The 17,576-nt window shown below is 42.7% G+C and overlaps 1 protein-coding gene across 4 annotated transcripts in view; it reads left to right on the top strand.

Annotated features, from left to right (window-relative positions):
* The window catches only part of RNF19A (ring finger protein 19A, RBR E3 ubiquitin protein ligase), a 140,039-nt gene that overhangs the window by 118,601 nt on the left and 3,862 nt on the right, over positions 1 to 17,576 (top strand). For all 4 annotated transcript variants that reach the window (XM_040354785.1, XM_040354782.1, XM_040354784.1 and 1 more), the window contains 4 exons: positions 507 to 621; positions 1,186 to 1,347; positions 6,436 to 6,649; positions 14,637 to 14,780. In XM_040354785.1, coding sequence (XP_040210719.1) covers positions 507 to 621; positions 1,186 to 1,347; positions 6,436 to 6,649; positions 14,637 to 14,780 — 635 coding nt within the window. The remainder of the gene's footprint in view (positions 1 to 506; positions 622 to 1,185; positions 1,348 to 6,435; positions 6,650 to 14,636; positions 14,781 to 17,576) is intronic.

Raw genomic sequence — 17,576 nt, 5'->3', positions numbered from 1 at the left:
ATTTGCAGTTATAAAAGTTTTATAAAATCCATATCATTGTTGCCGTTTGTCTAAACGGTTTTACAAATCATTTTCTGTAAAAAAAGAAACAAGTTGTTGATGAGTTTAAGAGTTCCGATAAAGTGTAATGACATTACACAGCAGTCAGCATGTGTTGGGTAGGTGCAGCATGATGTGGAGGGCAGTAAGCACACATTTGCAAAGAACACAGTATTATTATAATAGTTCAACCAGTACAAACAGGGCTGGTGGGGAAGCTCACTTACAATTGGACAGCAGAGAGACAACAGTTTGAAGCCTACGGGATGCCGACAGCATCTGCCATGCGGCGCAGAATGCGGCCTGGCCGGTCCAACCCAAAGGGGAAGCTTCCTGAGAAGGTAGATGTAGTCCCGGCTCTCCCCCCTACTCCACCAGAACTGAGACATATGAGTGGATGTAACGTATAGAACAGCTCATATAATGACATACAAAGTCTTCATCTAATACTGGTATCTTCTCCCCAGATTCATAACCGATATGAAGGTAAAGATATTTCAAAGCACAAGAGGAACCTGGCAATCGCGGGTGGCGTCACCGTATCCGTCATCGTTTCTCCAGTTGTTGCTGCTGTAACTGTAGGTGGGTGAACTTGAAAACCACATTATGACTCTACACGGTGCCTTTTAAAAGTGTGTTTATCCCCCATACTGTCCATTTCTAGCCAAAATTGTTTTAGAATAGGGAAGCTCTATGACCTCTGTCAATTTTTTTATTTTTAGTCATAAGTTGGTGATCAAACAGGTAATCGGATCATCTCTGCGATGGGGACACAGATGGCAATTACACCCCGAGAGAAGTCCTCCCTGGTCATTCATATTTGGTGGTTGTTGGTGTAACTGTAAATTTAGCCATAAATATTAAAATCTGATTTTATGATCTTTACAGTCTCCTGTTAGATTTAACAAAGCTGAGTAGAAACCTAAAATAATCGGTTTGGTGTGTATAAAGCCAGGCAGGCATTTGCTTCTACATACAATAGTTTGTTGGTAAATCTAAAAGGCCTTTTATACTCCATCTGTAATATTTATGGCCAACTTTGGGAACTTGGAATGTAAGCTCAGGAGAACATGAACTGCTATGAAGCCGCAATGTTCCCTTCAATGTAAATAAGAATGTCTGCTAATGTATTCCTTTTCCCTGAAGGTATCGGTGTTCCTATTATGCTAGCCTATGTTTACGGTGTAGTTCCCATATCACTGTGCCGGAGTGGAGGGTGCGGCGTGTCAGCCGGTAATGGCAAAGGTGTCCGTATTGAATTTGATGATGAAAATGACATCAATGTCGGTGGAGTGAACACTGCTGCAGGTGAGAGCTGTGAATGTGCCATGTTCTGTTTTTAAATCCCTGGTGGTTTGTTTTTTCTGTCTTTTTTTTTTAAATCTCACATCAGCATGCGCATCGCTCATCGCTCATTGCTCAATCCAAAACAGACCATGAAATTTTAATAATGAGAGCTGGCCAGGTCTAAAGTAAGGAGCCTGAGATAACGTTGCATGGTGGATGTTTGGTCCTATGGGCAGAGGGATTTCTTTTTAAAGTGGTAGTGAACATTGTCACATTATGAGAGACTTGCCTTAAAACAGCGGTGCCCAACCTTTTGAAGAGTGAGGGCCACTTAAGCGACTTGGTAACCGGTCGCGGGTCTCAATGAGTGGAGCGGGTGGATGGCAGCCCACTCTAATTTTCTTTTTTTTTCTTTTTTTTTTGCGGATCGGATTGGAGGTAGGCATTTTGTAAAGTTCATTTACGTCTGCCACTCCTTAGAGGTGTATGGAGGGTCTAATTGGGTCAGACTGACCATATAAAAGGGGCCTAAGGCTGCTTTCACACTGATGCACTGTTTACCTGCACCGCGGGTGCAGCACAGTTCCTCTGTGGCTTTTCTTCAGGTTAACTGCACTTTGCCATAGACTTCTATTATATCCTGTAGGTGTGGTGCACTTTCAGAAAGCTCACCAAACTTGCAGGTAATAGAAGTCTATAGCTCAGTACAGGTAAGTGCACCTGCGGATCAGTTTTGAAAGCAGCCCAGTAACCACTGCAGAACAGATATGCCCATATACACACACTCTGATTTTTTTTTTTATTATTATAAACTTACCTTTAATAACAGTATTCTATTCCATCAGAGGGCTCCGCAGGCCCCATGTGGCCCCCGCGCCACTGGTTGAGCACCCCTGCCTTAAAACAAAGCCCTCCAGCGGCGTGCTGTCACCGCTAACAGGACTTCAATTTTTACCCCAATATTCCTTCCATGTTTGCAGACTTCCAGCTGTCTGACTGGCAGAGCTGTGTTTGTGTCACTCCCGCGCATGCGCACAGGAGTCTCTGTTTGCAGCACAGGGCCCTTAAGGAACAGCATTCAGAGAGCATGCGCCGGTGACGTCACTGGCTGCTGCTCTGTGCAATATCTTCTACATGGTGAAGGTTTAGGAGATTTTTATTCTACCTACAGGTAAGCTTTAATATAATATTACCTGTTGGCTGAAACGACTTTACTACCACTTTAACCAAATATAGAACATGTCTTCCTTCACCTCTTCCTCTCTTTTTTTCCTGTGATGTTTAAATGTCTAGGGAGTTGTTGGATAATTCTGCTGTGTGGGTAGAATGCCATGTGACGGGGTCAATGGATTCAGGTTAGGCCAGCATAATCTGCTCCTCTTCTCTTATGCATTCATAGAAAGCCTTGTATGTTCTGTAAAGTATACAATGCTTTTTTGTGAACGGATGAGAGGAGAGTTGGAGGTAGACTAGTCGTAATTGTCAGTCGCAGCTCCATAAGTAGCGCACAATGTGTAATATTCTTCCATGGATTATTTGTATAGTGAGCAGCAGTAACCCAGACAAAGCATACTAATAATTTAAGGAAACTTATTTCAATTAATAAATAAATATATATATATATATATATATATATATATATATATATATATATATATATATATATATATATATATATATATATATATATATATTTAAAAAGAAATCTTAGCGTTAAACTAAACATGCTTCATTCTATCACACAGCCTTCTAGCTTGTAGGACCCACAATGTGCTGTATGATGTATTGTCAAACATTAATAAGGAAATCTGGCATCCCCTGCTGGTGGTTCTAGTGTATGACAGTTTAGCTGTACTGCTGGAAATTGCCTGACTGCTCGAGGTGTCCTCCCTTATAAGGAAAGATTAGAATCCTGCCTGCCACGCAAGCTTTAATAAGGCGGAGTCCCCCCCACCCAGAAGAAAAATGCTGCCACTTCAACTTCTGGGGAACTGTGTATTATCACTTGCAGTAGAACTTCCTGCTGTTATGTATACATGTGAACGCAAACCAATGCGGGGGGGGGGGGGGGGGGGGGGGAGTTGCTTCCTGTAATAGTTGTAAACTGATACCATTCTATAATTTAAAGTCCCCACATCCATACAGGTTGAGAGATATGATCGTTGGGTAAGGCCCCTTTCACACTGAGGCGGTGGGGGCATCGGGGTAAAGAGCCGCTATTTTTAGCGGCGCTATACCATCGTTTTCGCGGCGCTATTCGGTCGCTAGCGGGGTGCTTTTTTTTACCATCCTGCTAGCACACTGCCAGAGGGCTTTCACACTGGAGTGTATGAAGCGGCTCTTTCAGGGCGCTTTTGCAGGCGCCATTTTTAGCGTTATAACGGCCTGCAAAGCGCCTCCGTGTGAAAGGGGTCTTAGTGCAGCATATGTATTCTGTGTGGCAGCTGTCAGTTTAGGCTGCAGTTAAAGTGGTAGATTAGCACACTTTAAAATGTTTGTGTCAGAGGGCCACTGGTCACCTGTAAAGTCTTTTCATCTCTATGCTTATAAGAAAAGCACAAGAAATGACACCTGCAGTACAGTAGATCTGTTCATTTTAGAATTTTCTACTTCCTGTAATGGGGTGACAACGTTGTTTGTTCTGCCCTTCCAAGGACAGGCTAAGATTAGGTGGACATGTAATAAATGGCTAACAAATTAAAGGCTCACTCCATTTAGTACTTTTAAAGCAGTTTTGTTTTAAAATATTTTTAAAAGAGAAGTGCTAGATATTCAAAAAACAAAACATACTCACCTAGATAGCTGCAGCACTGATCCAAGCTATAGCTGTCCCCCCGCTGGCTCTACACCGAGACCTGAGCGATCAAAGACCACCAATCTCTCAGTTTTTAAGTCCACTCTGAGCAGAGAGCAGTGACTGTGACCAGATTTCTGCTCTGCCCCTCCATTGCTCACTGGAGCGCTGGGCGGTGGAGGGGACAGGAGGAGCTTCTGGCTCAGGCTCTCAGCAGTGCACTGCTGCCCGGTCAGACAATAAGGGTTAATTCCAACATTATTGTTGGGATCCCTGCAGAGCATGATCTTGCTCTGTGATTGTCAGCTGACTACGGGCTTTATGCTGCTGTTGGCTGAATCTCAGTCACAGGAATGCAGTACTATGTGGCCATTTTTCTCCTTTAAGCTATGTGAATAAAGGTACAATACTCAAAGTACCCCTGTCAGTATAATAGTTTATCCCAACCCGTGTAACTGTCACTGATCAGCTTGATCTGCCTGTAAAGGTGGAGAAAAATATAAACAAAGACATGCTTTCCCGGAAATGCTGTATATCATATAGATATGAATGGACATAATTTGTACCCTGTAATGTAAGGTTCCTATCCTCACAGTACACACCCTATCCGAACTATGAGGGCAGCCAGATGGCTTATTGATGAAGATGCCCCTTCATTATAAATTGTCCGGATTGTACAACTTGAATGTTTCCTGGCAGGCACACCCCAGCCTTCTGTCCCAAGCCATAGGACTGCTGAGCAGTAATAACGTTTTTTTTTTTTACTAAGCAAACAAGCATTTTGCACATAAAAATAAAAAAAAAGCTAAAAATGTCAATATCTAACATTTAAAAAAAAAAAAAAAAAGCAGGACTGTTCATCAACCTGAGCTGTGTTCTTTCCACTGAGGCTGTTTACTTTGCTGGTAGGGAAACTCCACAAAGTGTCCTGTGGTCAGTTTCTCCATCCTGTTGGTGTAAGCCAGGCGGTATTTCCTTCATTCCATCTCTGAAAAATGTGTGCAGTGATCATTTCCCCGCTAACTCCCTGGACACTGCACTCAGTGCAAGAACCCCCCCCACCTTGTGGTTGAAAGTGGTACTGCACACAAAGAGTAACTAGTGAATGAAGATTTTGCTAGAGTTACTCAACTAAACTGTCTGCTGATCCCATCCCGTATACATATAGTAAGAACAACTTTCCTCAAAATTTGGGATTTTAAATGGATCACAAACAGATATATGTAGAAAAAGTTGTTTACAATTTTATTAACATGAATAATCAGCTAATACATAGAGAAACATGTAATACAGACAAAATTGATAAAACCAACCACATAATTGAAAAAAAAAAAAAACGTTATAAAAAGACCAACTTAGAACCAAAGCCCAGAAGCTGTCAAAGCGACAGACCACCCAACGTGTTTCGAAAAACACACATGGTTTACATCTTGAGGGACTGAACCGGTGTTCTGCCCTGGAAGGTCCCCCTGGCAGATAATGACCCCCCTGTACTGCACAGGCGCAGCACTTGCACAGTACGAACCCCAACGGAGCCGCCAAAAATTGTCGAAGATGAATACCTGTGAGTGAGCTGTACACGACGGCTGCGCAATGACCACGACATTGTGCCAGGCTCTGCCGCACGCTCCCGATGCTCTTGCTACTCTGCAAGGGGCGGGTGTATTACGGTTATATCGTGTAATAGGTGGATGGCTACAGAAGACTCTAAATGTTAAACATTGAAAAATCCGCCCTTCATTTGTTTAAACGCGCCCCGCAAAGACATGTAGTTTATTGCTAAATCCACCCCCAGCTTATCGTCTCTGCCCGTCAATTTTAAATTTGGCCTCTACTGTAGCCATCCACCCCTTATACCATAGAACAGTAATACACCCGCCCCTTGCAGAGTAGCACGAGCATCGGGAGTGTGCGGTAGCGTCTGGTTACAATGTCATGGTCATTGCACAGGCGCTGTGCACAGCTGACTGACAGATGTTCATCTTTGGCTATTTTCGACGGCTCAGTTGTGGTTCGTACTGTGCAAACGCTGCGCCTGCACAGTGCAGGGGAGGGGGGGCATTTTCCGCTGGGGGACCTTTTTCAGCAGGACCACCGGGCTTAATATTTTCAAAGCTGAAAGTTGGATCTATGATGATAAAATGAATGTCATCAGAACGGTGTACATAGCAATAATATACATATATGGCAGTTATGTGGAAATCAATGAACATAACGCACAACAGGGTTTGCATATAATACTGACCCCCGCTATAAGCGTTATGATGTCCTATGCTTTGCTGTAACACTGTTTTTTTTTGTTTTTTTTTGTTTAGATGCCACATCTGTAGCCGAGACTCGTCACAATCCCAGTATTGGGGAAGGAAGCGTAGGAGGAATGACCGGCAGCTTGAGCGCCAGCGGAAGTCACATGGATAGGATGGGTGCCATCCGGGATAACCTGAGTGAAACCGCCAGTACCATGGCATTGGCCGGTGCCAGCATCACCGGCAGCCTTTCAGGAAGCGCCATGGTCAATTGTTTTAATCGGTAAAGTACAGTTCATCTTCCTCACACCTCCTGCTTGTAGACAACTAAGAAAAATAAAGCGTTTTGCTTCTGTTACTAGATATTCGTTGAGTTTTCTATACAAACTGTATTCTGTGTTAGCTAAAGATTTATTGGGCGCCTTTATCTTTAATATATATAGAGGCTACAAATCCTAAATAAATGAATAAAACTCTACAAGACACAACAGGTGTCTATAAAGAATGTGTGAAATATCCATCTGATTAAATCATCCCTGTGCTTCTTCAAATGAACTCCACGACAGTAACACTGGGGGAAAACATCCTCTGTGGTACAAACAAATGTTGCCTCAAAGACGACTCGCATCTATAAAACAAGCAAAATAAACAAAAAATAAAAAATTTGTTCTTCAGTCTTATTTCTTCCAATTCAGATACCCAATTTTTTTTCTTTTTATGTACAAATATTGTCCCAATGTGCCATTCAAGGAAAATAAAGACAAGCCTAGAAGGAGAAGGAAAAATAAAGGACCATACATAGGCGGCATGAAACCACTCAGAAGGTGGACCTCGAATTCCCCCTATTCCTGCCTCAGCCCGCCTCCCATTGTTTACATTTCCCTCCCTAATGGTGGGTAGGAAGCGAGGCTTCTGTACTCTTTTCTAAAGACTCGTACACACAATCGGACTTTCCGATGGGAATTGTGTGATGGCAGGTTGCTGTCGGATAATCCGACCGTTTGTATGCTCTATTGAACAATTGTTGTCGGATTTTACGACAACAAATGTGTCTTGTCGGCTTTTCCAATCGTGTGTACACAAGTCCGTAAAAAAAAGTACAAACACGCATGCTCCGAACCAATGCTAACCATAAGACGACAAAAGGTGGCGCTAGAGAGCTGAAAAAACACATAGTTTTGTGTTTGTTGGCCGACAATCCTTTGCCGTTTGTATGCAATACAAGTTCACAGCCAACGCCCTTCGGACAAAAGTCCTACGCTTTGTCCGCGGAAAATCCGATAGTACGAGGCTTTAGAGTTTAGCTAAAGGAATGACCCAATGATCATAATGTTATCTCTCTGACCAGCATCAAATCAGGGTTGCTGTTGCTTGTATGAGTGACTTTTGTAGCCTTGGACTTGCATCTCCTGTTGTTATGAGTGAGATTTGTTCCAAGGCTCCTGACAACAAATAATTTCTTGCTTTGCTTTCTATCTGATATCGCCTTACAGTTTAACATCACATACAGTACAAAGTATTCATTCCGGCACATTTGTACTGTACGAAGATAACACGCTATTAGCCGTCATTCTCATTGAATTGACTGGAGATCTCTGATGGAAACAAAGATTTGCTGTAGAGTAAGACCGACCATACATGGTTTGAATCTTGGCCAATTCGGCAGGCACCGGCCGAGATTCAAACTGTGTATGGACAGGCTGAATGTACCAAGCTGACCGATTAACTTGGGTACAACTAGCCTGCCAGGTTTTACCTGCTATTGTCTCTAGTGATTGCTCCGCCGAGTGCAGACAACAGCTCGGCAGGAGGGATTCTCACATCGATGTCTGCAACCCGTGATTGCAGGAAAGAAATTCCCTCAGTGTATCACCGGCCTAAGACAGGCTGTAGATTATGCAATTTTCTTTCCTTCCACCACGGATAGAAGGAAATAAAATTGCTTAATTTTCCCATCACCACAGTCAGTGTTGAAGGGGGAATCCCCCCCGCAGTGCTATGGTGTTCTGCTGGTGGGGAGCCTTCCCTGCCAACAGAACACAATGATTAATGGTGCCAGCTATAGCCAGCAGCACTATTCATTCAGGAAAAACCCAACAGGCTGGTTGTACACAAGTGGATTGATCGACTTGTGTACAGCCACGATGTCAATGCATGGATCGAAATTCAGCCGGTCCCTGCTGAACTGGAGGAATTTGGATCTGGCCTTAAAGCTTAACTTTACCTATAATAATAATAATAATAATATAATAAAGTTCTTTAGCAAGGAACATACATTAATAATTATGCTACCAAATGTAGTGTGTTTTATATGTTGCCTCCAGCTTTGTTCTTGCTGTAAGCTACCATTTTGCTGAAGCCCAGAGCCCCAGAACAGCAGTAAATCTTTAGGCTGTCAGCGGATCTGCCTCTGTTTTTGAGGCAGTCCTGAAAAATGGAGAGCAGCTGAGCATGTGCAGAGCAGGGCGAGACAGCGTATTACTGGAACTTAAACAGTAATTGGCACTTATTTTGAATCTTTTACATAGAGATACCTGCCAAATGGGCCAGCACTAAGTGTTCTAGCAGGATCACTAAATGGTCTGACTGAAGTTCCACGTTAAATGTGAGAAGTTCAGATAAACAGGAAAATGTTTTGTTCTTGTAGAAGTGACGGATGCGCTGATTATACTGCAGTCAGACTGCTATGTTCCCGCAATGCAGGAGATCCACAGATAATGGCCAGACTAAAGACTTCACTGAGGCTCTGCCAAGATGGTGTCAATAAACTCTCATTCTAAAAATAACATCTTTATTCAGCATACAAACTAAAAATCGCTTAATTTATTTTACATACACTGTATTGTCAAAAGTATTGGGACGCCCACCTTTACACACATGACCGTTAATGGCATCTTAGTCCGTAGGTTTCAATATTGAGTTGGCCCATCCTTTGCAGCTGTAACATCTTCAAGTCTTCTGGGAGGGCTGTCCACAAGGTTCAGTAGTGGGAATGTTTGACCATTCTTCCAAAAGCGCATTTGTGAGGTCATGCACTGATGTGGATGAGAAGGCCTGGCTCGCAGTCTCCACTCTAATTCATCCCAAAGATGTTCTATCGGGTTGAGGTCAGACCAGTCAAGTTCCTCCACCCCAAACTCCCTCATCTGTCATCATGGACCTTGCTTTGTGCACTGATCCAAATCATTTGGTGGAGGGAGGATTATGGTGTGGGGGGGTTTAGGGGTTGGGCTTGGCCCCTTAGTTCCTTATAAGGTGTCAGCATACCAAGACATTTTGGACAATTTCATGCTCCCAACTTTGTAGGAACAGTTTGGGATGGCCCCTTCCTGTTCCAACATGACTGTGCACCAGTGCACAAAGCAAGGTCCATAAAGACATGGATGAGCAAGTTTGGGGTGAAGGAACTTGACTGGCCTGCACAGAGTCCTGACCTCAACCTGATGGAACATCTTTGAGATGAATTAGAGCGGAGACTGTGAGCCAGGCCTTCTCTCCAACATCAGTGCCTGACTTTACAAATGCGCTTCTGGAAGAATAGTCAAACATTCCCATAGACACTCCTAAACCTTGTGGGCAGCCTGTGTTATAGCTGCAAAAGGTGGGCAAATTTATTATTGAATGCTATTAAAGTGCTTGTAAAGGCAGGTGTCCCAATACTTTTGACAATATAGTGTATGGGTTTTTGGGCTCATAATCTGTCTATGCAACCCCCTGCCCCCCTTTTTCCTTCACTTCCGCTTTGATGGGTATGAGCAGTGCTTAAATCCTGGGGCCATATGCATTGCCCTCCTAGAGCCACAAGTTCCATCAATTAATGGACCTGCTGAAATAAATGCGCACGTATGTCTATACATTTGTTCTGGTGGATTTTTACATGCTGGAACGGGCTGTGTCGGCAGGTATAATCCGTACATATGGGAGCTTACTGAGGAATGTGGTTGTGGAACCTTGTAGAGAAAAGGTGTAGCCACCCTCACTAAGGAAGGAGCAGATTTTAAATACATTTTTCATGATGTGGTTTCCAAGTTATCCTTAGAAGGGACAAAGAGGACTACAGACGTATCGAATATGATATTGTTTTGATATTGTGTTTATTGCCACTTTAATGGCATGAGGCCCTCCCCCAAATCTTATGGCGGGGGACATGTATAACAAACGCCCAGTGTCATTTGACACAAGAGCGGAGTCTCTCTAGAGGTTCAGTAATTGACAACGTGCATTTACTTAAACAAAAAGTGTACAAAGTGCCGTCACCCAGAGCAGCCAATTGACTTTCCTTTTCTCATAGCTCTAAGGTTATAAAAGCTGAAATCTGGTTACTGCAAATTTGCTGCACGCAATGTTCTTGGCTCTTAACTGACAAGCCATTAATACTGAGTGCTACATGGAGGGGGGAAGACTTTGGCAAAGATGTTAAACATTTATAGAGACGTATAGTCTTGTCTGTCTGGGTTTAGATTTGGACTGTTTTAAAAGCAGGTTATAACATTTTTATACAAAAAGGAAAAAAGGGGGCGCACCGCCTTGTGCATTACCCATGGCAAATATGGCTTAACAACCTTCCGACAGTAGCAAATGATATCTTCAAATACCTGCGACCTGGACCAGATTACTGGGGGAACCAGACGGCATCAATCACGGCTTACACGTTACGAGGGCCGACCCTCTTCCTTAGAGCCACAGCGATCGTATCAAGACCCTCTATAAATACTATCACGTCTAGATAGATGCCCACCACAGCCTGCCACACCCATCATTCTAGCGGGGCAACCACTTCACTTAGTGGAATGAAAGGGTTAATTGGATGCTCCGTTAGAATGATGGGCGTGGCAGGCGTCTACCTAGACATGTGACTGTGAGTTATAGAGGGTCTTGGGGAGGTCTTGATACTATCGCTGTGGCTCTGAGGAAGAGGGTTGGCCCTCGTAACGTGTAAGCTGTGATTGATGCCGTCTCGTTCCCCCGGTCATCTGGTCCAGGTCGGAGGCATTTGAAGATATCATTTGCTATTGTCGGAAGGTTGTTAAGCCATATTTTAAGCTCGTTTGAGTAGTTATTTTAGCTGTACATTTAATGAATGAAACCTTGTCATTGGTAATGCACAAGGTTGGTGCACCCTTCTTTTCTTTTTATATGTTTTAGCCTCAAGTATACCCATTTTTCTGAGGAGGTCAGCAAGACTGTAGTCATTCCTTACTTCATTGAAAGGCTCTGGTTGTGCCACTTAGCAACTGGGCTCCTGAGCGCAGGAGAAAGTGTGTTTTTTATAACAATTTTATATCTCTGCTTCAGGGTAAAACATTGGTAGAAGGCTCAGGTCTCTTTTTTAGAACTTTGCATAGATCTGTGGTTGGCATACATAACTATACATACAAATAGCAACCGCCCCAACCTATAATTGGCTTTTACAGCAAGGAGCACGTGGAAGGGACAACAAAGAAAATATCCCAGCTCACTTACCAACCAGCCTGCAACAAACCGAATTGTCCTGTTAAACATTTCACATTAAAAACAGAGGGTTTAGTTTGCACGCATAAGCTGCAGGGCCACTTCATGGCACTCTAGTGTACTTCAGTCCTAACTCCATAGATTTTGAGAGCCTCCAATATTGGAACACATATAATGTATAGATGGAGGGAGCCCACCCCTTCTTTAAGGTACAGAAATGCACTGGACACCCAGCAATGGCGCAATGGCACAATGGCAGTGAAGGTATCCATTGTGCCCCCTCACAAATAACCAACAGTATAATAGAAACCACTCAAACCTATAACTGGCCTTTACAACAAGGAGCACATGGAAGAGCGACACATTGAAAAACAACAAAGAAAAATTCCCAGCTCACTTACCACCAAGCCTGCAACAAACCAAATTGTCCGAGAGATATCAGTTCTAGGTTTGTGAGATTTATCTGGGCAGGGAAAACCCCGAGAGTACGTAGAACGGTGCTGACTCTACCTAAAGAAAGAGGAGGGGTGGGACTTCCGGACCCGGAAAGCTACTATGTAGCAGCACATTTAATGAGAGTGGTAGAATGGTGTATAGCGGATAAGGAAAAACCATGGATACAGATGGAGCAAAATATAACTGATATACCCTTGGAGGGAATAGTGTGGATAGAGGAGGGGGTGATACCAAAGGAGGTGAAGGGACATCCCACGATAGGAGCTACAATCCAGGTCAGTAAAAAGGTATTCAAGAAAACAAAGATGTCGGTACACCCAAGTCCTATGACCCCAATTTTGGGGACACCAAGTTTTGAGCCAGGATTGGTAGACCAACGGTTCAAAGAGGTAAGGCAGAGGGGAATTAGTAGGATGGTTCATTTTTCAAGGAATAATTATGTAATGACTCGGGAGGAGATCGAAAATGAGTTCTCGGAAAACTTGGACAGTTTCAGGTTAATACAACTCAAAGCATATATACGGGTAGCCACGCAACATATGGCAGAATTACGAATGTTATCTGACTTTGAAAAGATATGTTTAAAGGGAGAGCCTATGAGGCACTTACTTTCTGCTATGTACGCGATGGTGGTAGATCTAGGAGCTCCACAAGAATTGGCTTTTTTAAAAGCATGGGAGAGGGACCTAGGAATGACTTTCTCGGAGCTACAGAAAAAGAAAATACTGCTATTTACCCATAAAGCCTCGATGGCAACTAAATATCAGGAGGGAGGGTACAAGATCCTAACCAGGTGGTATAGAACTCCGGCAGTATTGAATAAGATGTTTCCTCAAGTGTCTAATCAATGCTGGCGGTGTCAAAATGCAGAAGGTACCATTTTACATATTTTTTGGGAGTGTTCTGGAGTGCGAGATTTTTGGAAGATGGTGGCTGAAACAGTAAAAAAAATCAGATGTGGCTCTTGTAGAAAAACCGTCAGTGTTCCTTTTGCATGACATCCCGTTATCCAATGAAAAATATAAAAATTCTTTGGTGAGACATTTACTTACGGCAGCAAAAGCATGCATCCCGAGTCTTTGGAAAAGTACAGTAGCTCCAACAAAAATGCAATGGATAGGGAGAATAACGGAGATTCAACAAATGGAAAATCTGACTATGATATTAAAAGAACAGGAAGGGAAATATCAGGAAGTATGGTCACCATATGAGGAATATAATAAACAGAATCCATAAGGGGGTGCAAGGGGGGGGGAGGGGGGACCGGACCACAGTGGGAGGGGGAGGGTGTTTTTTTTTTTTTTTTTTTTTTTTGCTTGTTGTTTTTTTTTTTTTTTCCCTTTTCTTTTCTTTCTGCTTTTGTTTTTATTTATATTTAAACAGCATAGGATAAGAAGGGTGTGGCTGAGAATGGGGGGGGCTCAGTCGGACAGAAGGTAAAATGTTTGTGTGCTAATAATATAGAGTGATAGTTGAGCTGTTCAGAATTAAGGGATAACCAGTGGTAAAGAGGATAGGTGTAAAGAATGTAATAATCAGAGAAGTGGATGTAAACTGTAATTTGAAATATTGACATGTGACTGTGTATTAGTGCTTAATGTTGTTAGGATTGCTGTTAACAAAATAAAGAATTAAAAAAAAAAAAAAACCAAATTGTCCCGTCTAATAGTTCACGTTAAAACCAGGGGTTTAGTTTGCACACATTTGCAAATACATTCATAAGCTTCAGGGCCACTTCGTGGCACCCCAGTGTACTGCAGTCCTAACTCTATACATTTTGAGGGCCTTCAATGTTAGAACACATTTATAACAGAACTCTTAGAGTAATTTGGTTTGTTGCAGGCTGGATGGTAAGTGAGCAGGGAATTTTTCCTTCGTTGTTTTTTGACATTGCATACATAACTAATTGAGGTGTTTGAATATGTAGTTTACAAGTAAGAGACCTTATCAGGATTCCTGCTGTCCTGGCATGCTTGGGGGAAGTGATGCAGACCAGATTACAATGAACCTGTCGGTGGTTAAAACATGTAATAGTGAATTTCCTGCCCAAGAGCTAGGACCCTGTGCATTATATTTGTGCATTATATTGTAAACGCAAGTCTTAAAGCCTGAATGAATCCCAAAACCTGACCAGCTGGAGAGTGTGCTGGGAAATTATTTCTATTGTATTTTTAAATACATATCTACCCCATCACTTAGACTACTTTTAGCCCGTATTGGCTTATTGTCTGTCCTGAAAAATGGAATTGTGAGGTTGTTTCCCATAACTGCCAGTTATTTTGTAATTCTCTGTACATTGACCAGTTAATTCAGGGGCTGGAGGCATTGCACACACAGTCTAATGTTTTTCTCCCTCTCTGCAGGCTGGAAGTCCAGGCCGACATTCAGAAGGAGAGATACAGTCTGAGCGGAGAATCCGGCACTGTGAGTTTAGGAACAGTCAGTGACAATGCAAGCACCAAAGCCATGGCTGGATCCATTCTGAATTCCTACATCCCGCTGGACAGGTACTTGTTTTCATAGATGGTGGTTGTATTGAAAGTGCTAATAGTTTGCTTATGACACTTTACACACAGCTGATGTGACAGACACCAATATGGTACACAATGAAGGGATCCATTTTATAAATGGCTATAATGTTCAGAGTTGCCTCATCTTAAAATGAATTTGCATATGGCGTTTCTGAAAATAGAGGCAGAATTGCGTGTTCCTGCCCAAGAAATGCTTGAGGTGCCATTATCGCTTGTATCTATCAAACATGGTGCGATTTTACCGCATGTTGCTAAACACACCTGTCTCGGCACCAAAATTTGGTACATGAACTGCTTTGGTTGTGTTTATTGTGCATAGGGCAGCCAACTCGAGGGAATAGAAAGTATATTATGTGTGGGGGGGCAGGATGTTGAGATTATATATATATATATATATATATATATATATATATATATATATATATATACATATACATATATACACACGCAGTGAAACCTTGGATTAGGAGCATAATCCGTTCTAGGAGAATGCTTTAAACCAAAGCACTCGCATATCAAAGCAAGTTTCCCCATAGAAGTCAATGGAAACAAAGATAATTTGTTTCGCATTAACTTCTATTGCATGCAATACCGCATGTGGGCTGAGGTGGGGGAGGGGGTGCCGGAGGGCCTTGGAAATACTCGGGGACAGCTCGGCTGAACTTGAAAACCTTTATAAAGGGTCAGAAACTCTCAGGAACCAAGTATTTCCGAGTGTCACCAGCACCTCTGGCCAAATGCGGTACTACACACCTCATTAGCTCGAATTATGCTCGTTTTGTGAGATGACACTGAAAAGTTGCTCCTCTTTCAAAACACTTGTTAACCACGTTACTCGTTAACCAAGGTTCCACTGTGTGTGTGTGTGTATGTGTGTGTGTGTGTGTGTGTGTGTGTATATGTATGTGTATATATGTATATATATATATATTTTTTCAAACACACAAACAATGGACTTGTGTATAGATCCATAAGTATGATATAGACAGACGATAGAAATATAAAAAATTAGCACTTTATTTAACATATTACAAACCTATACATTAAGACTATAAAACTATGTGTACAAATGATTTAATCCGAAATTCATATAGTCTTCCGATCAACTTGTAAAGGTTGACGTGTTTTGCGGGAAATCCTGCTTCATCAGGACCTTGTATCTCAATATGAAAGTGCTTTAAATAAGCTCATAAACAAATGGCTGGTGCAAGGCCCGTGGGGAGAAACCAGATGCTCCACATCAAGAAGAAATTTTACACACACACTGAGGGGGAAAAAAGGGATTTCATCCCCTGCTGATTTTGTACGTTTGCCCCGCTGACAAAGATATGATCAGTCTATAATTTTAATGGTAGGTTTATTTTAACAGTGAGAATAACAAAGATTTCCAGAAAAATGCATTTCAAAAAAGTTTATAAATTGATTTGCATTTTAATGAGTGAAATAAGTGTTTGACCCCTTCGCAAAACATGACTTGGTACTTGGTGGCAAAACCCTCGTTGGCAATCAGAGGTCAGATGTTTCTTGTAGTTGGTCTCCAGGTTTGCACACATCTCAGAAGGGATTTTATCCAACTCCTCTTTGCAGATCCTCTCCAAGTCATTAAGGTTTAGAGGCTTTAGCTCCCTCCACATATTTCTATGGAATGATGGTCGGGAGACTGGCTAGACCAGTGGTCATCAACCCTGTCCTGCAGGGCCCACTAACAGGCCAGATTTTATGTATTACCTTGGGGAGATGCAGTCTAGAATACTGCAATCACTGAGGAGCAAATGATATCAGCTGTGATGTATTTCAGTTATCTTGCAAACCTGGCCTGTTAGTGGGCCCTGCAGGACAGGGTTGATGACCACTGGGCTAGACCACTTAATGTGCTTCTTGAGCCACTTCTTTGTTGCCTTGGCCATGTGTTTTGGGTCATTGTCATGCTGGAATACCCATCCATGACCCATTTTTTAATGCCCTGGCTGAGAATAGGAGGTTCTCATCCAAGATTTGACGGTAAATGGCCACATCCATCATCCTTTGATGTGGTGAAGTTGTCCTGTCCCCTTAGCACAAAAACGACCACCAAAGCATAATGTTTCCACCTCCATGTTTGACGCTGTTCTTGGGGTCATAGGCAGCATTCTTCCTCCTCCAAACACGGCGCGTTGAGTTGATGCCAAAGAGCTTGATTTTGGTCTCATCTGACCACAACACTTTCACCCAGTTCTCTGAATCATTCAGATGTTCAAAAGCAAAATTCAGATGGGCCTATACATGTGCTTTCCTGAGCAAGGGGGACATTGCGGGTGCTGCAGGATTTCAGTCCTTCATGTCGTAGTGTGTTACCAATTGTATTCTTGGTGGCTATGGTACCAACTGCCCTGAGATCATTGACACAATTCTCCCGCGTAGTTCTGGGCTGATTCCTTACCGTTCTCCTGATCATTGAAACTTCACAAGGTGATAACTTGCATGGAGCCCCCAGACCGAGGGAGATTGACAGTTATTTTGTGTTTCTTCCATTTGCAAATAATCGCACCAACTGTTGTCACCCTCTCACCAAGCTGCTTGGCGATGGTCTTGTAGCTCATTCCAGCCTTGTGTAGCTCTACAATCTTGTCCCTGACATCCTAGGACAGCTCTTTGGTCTTGGTCATGGTGAAGATATTGGAATCTGATTGCTTATGTGGACAGGTTTCTTTATACAGGTAACAAGCTGAGATTAGGAGCAATCCCTTTAAGGCTGGGTTCACACTGGTACGACACGACAGGCATTAGTCCTAC

Source organism: Rana temporaria, chromosome 5 (assembly GCF_905171775.1).
Source record: "Rana temporaria chromosome 5, aRanTem1.1, whole genome shotgun sequence".
Classification (NCBI taxonomy): domain Eukaryota; kingdom Metazoa; phylum Chordata; class Amphibia; order Anura; family Ranidae; genus Rana; species Rana temporaria.
The sequence above is the reverse complement of the archived record's forward strand: the minus strand, read 5'-3'. Positions and strand labels throughout refer to the sequence as shown.